At 60.0% G+C, this 6,000-nt stretch overlaps 1 protein-coding gene across 2 annotated transcripts in view; it reads right to left on the bottom strand.

The window, feature by feature from the left end:
* Window positions 1-2,374: 2,374 nt before the first annotated feature.
* BCL2L13 (BCL2 like 13) overlaps window positions 2,375-6,000 on the bottom strand; it is a 32,604-nt gene continuing 28,978 nt past the window's right edge. For both annotated transcript variants that reach the window (XM_054586586.1, XM_054586585.1), the window contains exon 7: window positions 2,375-4,126. In XM_054586586.1, coding sequence (XP_054442561.1) covers window positions 3,359-4,126 — 768 coding nt within the window. In that variant the 3' untranslated portion in view covers window positions 2,375-3,358. The remainder of the gene's footprint in view (window positions 4,127-6,000) is intronic.

The raw sequence follows: 6,000 nt of genomic DNA, 5'->3' as shown, positions 1-6,000 counted from the left end.
ATCCTGGGATTTGCCGTCAAGGTGCTGCCGACTCCGCTTCCCAGGGCTCTCGCGTGGCTCACCTGCCGCCAGCCTCCGGCCGCGGGGGCCCAGGGCCCGGGGCGGCCCCACTGCCTTCAGCTCCCCAAGGCCCAGCCAGGACAGAGCGGAGGGAACAGGGTGCGGTGCAGCTCCTGCCCCAGCGTCTTGCCTCGTTCAGAGGCAGAAACACCATCCTACATGAGCTGCGGGCGCGGGACGCTGAGGCATCTCCCGCCACAGCAGAGGGGGCGTCCGGCGCGACCAGGCCCCAGGGGAGCCCCAGGCACGCAGGTCCCCAGCCTGCAGGGGGGCCCCTCCGGCCAGACCCCGAGAGGCTCCCCTCGCGCGGGGCTCGCCCAGGCCGCCCTGTGTGCCACGGGCGGGCGTGCTGTGCGCCCAGCCTGCCAGTCCCACCTGGCAGGTCACAAAAAGTGAAAGCCACAAACACATGACACCTGGAACCAGAAAAATCCAAATCCCTGCCTCTTGGGCTAGAGGACTTCAGAAAAATTAGTAAATGCTCAACTAGTATTTATGGAAAAACGAGTACCCACACTTTTTAAAGAAAAAAAAAAAAGATAACCTAATGAGGAAGAACACACCCCCAGGACCCAGGCCCAGGCCCTGCCGACCCTCCAGGCGGAACGTGCCGCCGGCCGCACCATGCGCGCCTCGGCCTCCTCACAGCACTTCTGGGGGCCAGGCCAGGGCCCGGGGCTGCTGCTGCGAACCGAGGCAGTGTCGCGACCTCAGATTTTTTTGGAAGTTCATGTAAAAAGTCTTAAGAAATTAAGAGAAAAGAGAAAGAAAATTTTACCTGCAGTACCTTTTATTTTTATAAAACAGCTCTTAAAATAATTTAAAAACTCTGTGGGCCTGCCCCCGGTCCACAGTCACCCCTGTGGGAGCAGAGTGGGGGGCGGCAGCGCCCTGACACCACGGGAGGGAGCGAGCGCAAGAGGCCGACGCGAATGCAGCCGTGGTTCCCAACGCCACGTCCCTGCGCACCCGGCCCCGGTGTCCCCCCCGCCCCCGCGCGCAGACCCAGGTACCAGAGAGGGGACGCATCGGGGATGGTGGGGCGGGAGCGGGGTGTAGGGCCTGTGTGGGGCCCGGTGGCCGGGCGTTTTTCTCCATCCAGGGAGCCTCCCTCTAGGAGGCAGTGAGGCTCGGAGAGCCCCCTAAGGCACACGACAGAAACCGTTTTCTCTGGGCTCGGATTCCTCCTTTTATTACAGAGAGGGTAAGTGAATATTCTTTAATTCTGGTATTTTTCTCAATAAGCAGTCACTGGCTTTTTTTGCCAAGTGACCAGAAACCCTTCCCTCCAGCAGAAGAGTCAAGTAGTGTTCGAGGACGGATGCACACCCTTCAACGGCTGGAAGGAGGAGGAAGGGCGAACGGTGACCCTGGCTCTGCGCTGGCTCTGCGAGCACGACTTCTGCTGAACTGTCCCTTTGTCCCAGATCTAGTTACGTAAGTCGGCGGGCGGGGGCGCAAAGTAGAAAGGCCTCCCCTGCCAGCCCCCAAAGAAAGGAGGGCGAGAAGCGAGGAGGTGGAAACCATGTAAGAAAAATGTTTTTTTATAATAGGGGGAGAGGAACCCAAAGCAAGGCAATGCACCAGCCTGCTCATCCCTGAGGCCCCAGAGGACACCAGGCCCCCCCCAGCGCTGACACTGAGCGTGGAAACGCTGTGGGGGAGCGGGGCTGGTGTGCGGACTTCTCAACGTCTCTTGACCATTTTCTTAAAAATTTAGAGGGGGAAGGGAGGAGAGGGAGGGAAAAAAAACTGATGTGCAAGAAAAACATCTGCCAGTTGCCTCTCCCTCGCCCCCTGCTGGGGACCTGGCCTGCAACCCAGGCAGGTGTCCTGACTGGGAATCGAACAGGTGACCCTTTGGTTCTCAGGTCAGCGCTCAGTCCACTGGGCCTCACAGCCAGGACTTGGCCAACTTTTAAACAGTATTGCTTTAGGGAGGCTTAATTTTTAAAAATAAATTTAAGAAAAGAAGCACATTTAAAACATCAAGTTTTGGCGGTCAGGATAGGTAATTTTATCACAAATTTCAGGATCTAAAAAGTAACATGTCCCACTTGCTGAGATAGATCCGAGGTAACCGGGGTCAGGCGACTGTGTCCACACCACGACACCAAGACCCACGGGCACAGGGAGACACAGCCCCCACCGAGCGATGGAGGGGCTGGCAGAAGGAAGACTGCGCAGTCCGCTCGGGCACCTGCCGCTTCGGACCCGCGGGCCCCTCGCTCCGGCGCTGGGCTGTGTAGGGTTCAGCGAAGAAGTAAAACTAGAATCTTGGGGTAACCAAAAAAGTCAAGCTTCTCTTTCGTACTTTTTAGTTCAATGGCCTTTAGGAGACTTTCTGTCTTTATTAGTAAGAATTACGTATGACTCAGGGGGCCGGTACGGACCGCAAGGAGCCCGCAAGGAGCCCGCTGGCCAACCGGGAAGGAGGCGGAGCCTGGGGCCCGGCCCCAGACGCAGCCCTGCGTTCACTCAGGCCACACCTGCGGGGCCATCTGCACGGAAGCCGCCTGCCCCTCCAGGCGGCAGGCCCGTGAGCCTGCGGCCCGGGCTTGGGGCCCCACGGCTCCCTCTCCTTGAAGGCGGCCACGGGCAGTGCCTCCACCGGGTGAAGCTGTGAGAAGCGTCGGGCGCGATGGGAACGGAGTGGGCTCGCTCCACAGGTCTCAGAGGGAACCTGGGGCAACCCGAGAGGCAGCTGGGTCACAGGGCAGAGCCCCTCACGCAACGGGACCGAGAGGAGGGCCAGGAAGGAGCCAGGAGAGGAGGGCTGCAGGAGGGCGTGGGGCGTCTGGAGCGAGGGCGTCGGGGGGCAGGGCCACCCGTGGCTGAGGGGCCCTCCACCCCAAGGCTCCTAACTTCACCCCCCCACACACAGTGGCTCCGCAGGGACAGCAGCTTCACCCCCAGGGGACACTTGCAATGCCCAGAGGGACTCTGGGCTGTCGCGACTGGGGGCGGGGAGCTAGGCATGTGGCAGGTGCAGGCCAGGGATGCTGGTCCACATCCTGCACCGCACAGGACAGCTTCCCACAGTGAAGGGTGATCGAGACACCGCGGTGCAGAGGTTCGGGAACCCGTGCCCAGCGGAGGACTTTGCTCCTGAGCCCCGGAGTCGAGCCTGAGCCATGGCCCTAGGGACCGAGAGTCACCCGGAGCCCCTGAGAGCCGCCCCCTCCCGCCCCGGGGACTCGCGCGTGCTCTGTGGCCATGCAGGCAGCTGTTGGCAGCTGAGTCAGTCAGCACAGATGAAACCTAGCGACCTCGCTGTCCCTCCCTCCTGAGAGACAGGCTATTTCTTCCTCAGAGCCAGTGCCACTCCGACCGCCACCACCAGGGCGGCGACAGCGGCAGCCCCTCCGAACAGCAGTGTGGCCGTGCCCCTGGCAGGCGGCAGGGCCCTCTCCTCGCCCGCCGGGGACAGCCCGGCCAGGAGACGCCCTCTCCCTGCTTCCGCCCCCTCACTCCGCAGCGTGCCCGTGGGCTCCAGCGCGGGGACTGCCTGCTCCTCTGCGTCACCAGGTTCTGCGGCCGAGGAGGGCGCCAGGCTGACCTTCCCGGCGGCAGTTGCCTCTGTGTCGGGGTCCCGCATCTGCAGCGAGGAGGTGGCAGGGATCCGCAGAGGCGAGGGGGCCGGGGCTTCCGGGAACGCCTCTAGCAGCCCCCTGGTTGACGAGACCAGAGGCGCCGCGGCAGCCTCCCCCGCCCCCTCGGGCAGCTCTTCCTTCTCCACGTGCACGATGTCCGAGTTGGAGGAGTTGTTCTCGCTCTTCTCTCCAGCCCCGTTGCTGTCTAAGCTTTTCACTTCTTCCGGGTCCACGGCAATCTGCTGCCAGGACTCGGGCCCCAGGGACACCGGGAGGCTCTCGGTGTGCCAGCTCTGGCTGGCGGACAGGGACACGGGCAGGCTCTCCGCCTGCCAGGAGGCGGTCACCGTGGGAGACTCCGGGGGGCTGGCCTGCCCAGAGTTGTCGCTAGGCAGGATGTAAATGTCGTTGCTGTCCTCGGCGATGACCCCCGGGTCCTCCTCCTCCTCCGAGTCAAGGCTAAAGACAGTGCCCTGGAAAAGGAGCAGGAGAGTCAACACAAGGAAGGGTGAACACCATTTAAACATAAATCTGGAGCAAAAATTCCTTCCTGAACTGAAGTGCCAGGAACAAACACGATACATCGTTTAAACATACGGTACTTTCTGGATTAAATGCATTACTTGTAGATCAATGAAGAGGAAAAATTTTTTAAGAGATGGTCCTCTAACTAGTTTCCTTGAAGCTAAAAAAGTTATTTCACATTTAATTAAATTTATATATATTCAATACAACAAATAATGTGAACTAGCAGAGAAAACAAGGCTAGAAACTTGCTCTCAAGGATGTGACGACTAAGTGCAGCACAAAAACACCACCATGCCCTGGAGCACCAGGAAGAGTCCAGTGGAGCCTGGCTGGTGCGGCTCAGGGGACCGCGCGCGGCCTGCACAGAGAAGGCTGCAGGTTCAGTCCCCAGTCAGGGCACAGGCCTGGGCTGCAGGCCAGGTCCCCAGGAGGGGGCACACGAGAGGCAGCCAATCGATGTATCTCTCAGACACTGATGTTTCCTTCTCCCTCCCTTCCCCTTTCTCTAAAAGTAAATTTTAAAAACGTCAAAAAAACAAAGGGTTCAGATGGAGAAATGACTTTTTGGTGCAGGCTGGAGGGGGCAGGGAGGCGATGGAAAGTGCCGTGGGGGAACCAGTATGTGCATCCTCCCGGCATCTGCAGGCCAGGGAAGCGTTCACGGTGAAAGCCACACAGAAGATGCAGCGCCAGCAGAAGCACAGAAGGGGAAAAGGGGAGCGGGAAGCAGCCCCGGTTACCCCGGGTGCAGGGCACGTGGAGGAGAACAGGACGTGCAGTCCAGGCAGGGCCGGGGAGGATGGCGGTGCAGCCCGGCAACATGCACCTCCCTCACCAGGGAGCAGGGAGGCGGCTAGTCCGCGGCGTCTGTGCTACACAGCGGCCACCACCCGCCTTGCCACTGCTCTGTGGCTGCGGCAGAACGCCAGGCACCAGAACGCGGGGCTCTTGTAAAGCAAGCAGTGTTGGTTTTCATTTCCACATTTAACTGTCTAGTTTAACAGGACCCACTGTGTGCCTATGGCCTTGGACGAGCGGCGTTAGGCACCAGAGTCGTAAGAACAAACAAGACGTGATTCTTGTTCCTAAAAAATTCAGCGTCTAGCCCTGGCTGGTGTGGCTCAGTGGATTGAATGCTGGCCTGTAAACTAAAGGGTCGCTGATTCAATTCCCAGTGTAGGGTACAGGCCTGGGTTGCAGGCCGGGTCCCCAGCAGGGGATGCACGAAATGCTACCGCACATCGATGTGCCTCTCCCTCTCTCTCCCTCCTTTCCCCTCTCAAAATAAAATCTTGAAAAAAAAAATTCAGCGTCTAGATGGGAAGACCGGCATGTGAGTCGTGAACTTCTGTGTGGCCAGGTGTCAGGCAGGTGCGTGCACAGGGTGCCTGGGGAGCCCAGAGGTCGGGCGTGTCCAGAAAGACAGGAAGAGAGCCGCCGGAGCATCGCGCTGGGGCTCTACAGCGAGCGTTCCAGGACGTCGGGGTGGCACTCGTGCGTGCTGCAGGGGGGGCGGCGAGGATGTGCAACGTAGACTAATTCCACTCTTCAGTCAAGACCAGCAGCTTTCTGTGCACACCAAGGGTCTAAATCAGGAGTCCCCCTAACCGCCCCACAAAACGGAAGCGAGGAATACAGCCAAGCAAATCACGGGGCCTTAACGTCAACTTCCGAGTGCCCCCTTCCAGTCTCAGGAAGAGGTCCTGCCAGGCATCGCGTCGTCCAGAATGAACGCAGGCGGAGAGGCGAGCCGCGTGGCAGCGAGAAGTGTCGGCTTGAGCCCCGTGCCCCCGGCACGGCTCTGCGGCCCAGACGTCCT

This window comes from Pteronotus mesoamericanus, unplaced genomic scaffold (assembly GCF_021234165.1).
Source record: "Pteronotus mesoamericanus isolate MK-2021 breed Mesoamerican mustached bat unplaced genomic scaffold, CSHL_Meso_final contig_94, whole genome shotgun sequence".
Classification (NCBI taxonomy): Eukaryota; Metazoa; Chordata; class Mammalia; order Chiroptera; family Mormoopidae; genus Pteronotus; species Pteronotus mesoamericanus.
Note: the sequence above shows the minus strand (reverse complement) of the source record. Positions and strands in the feature narration are given on the sequence as shown.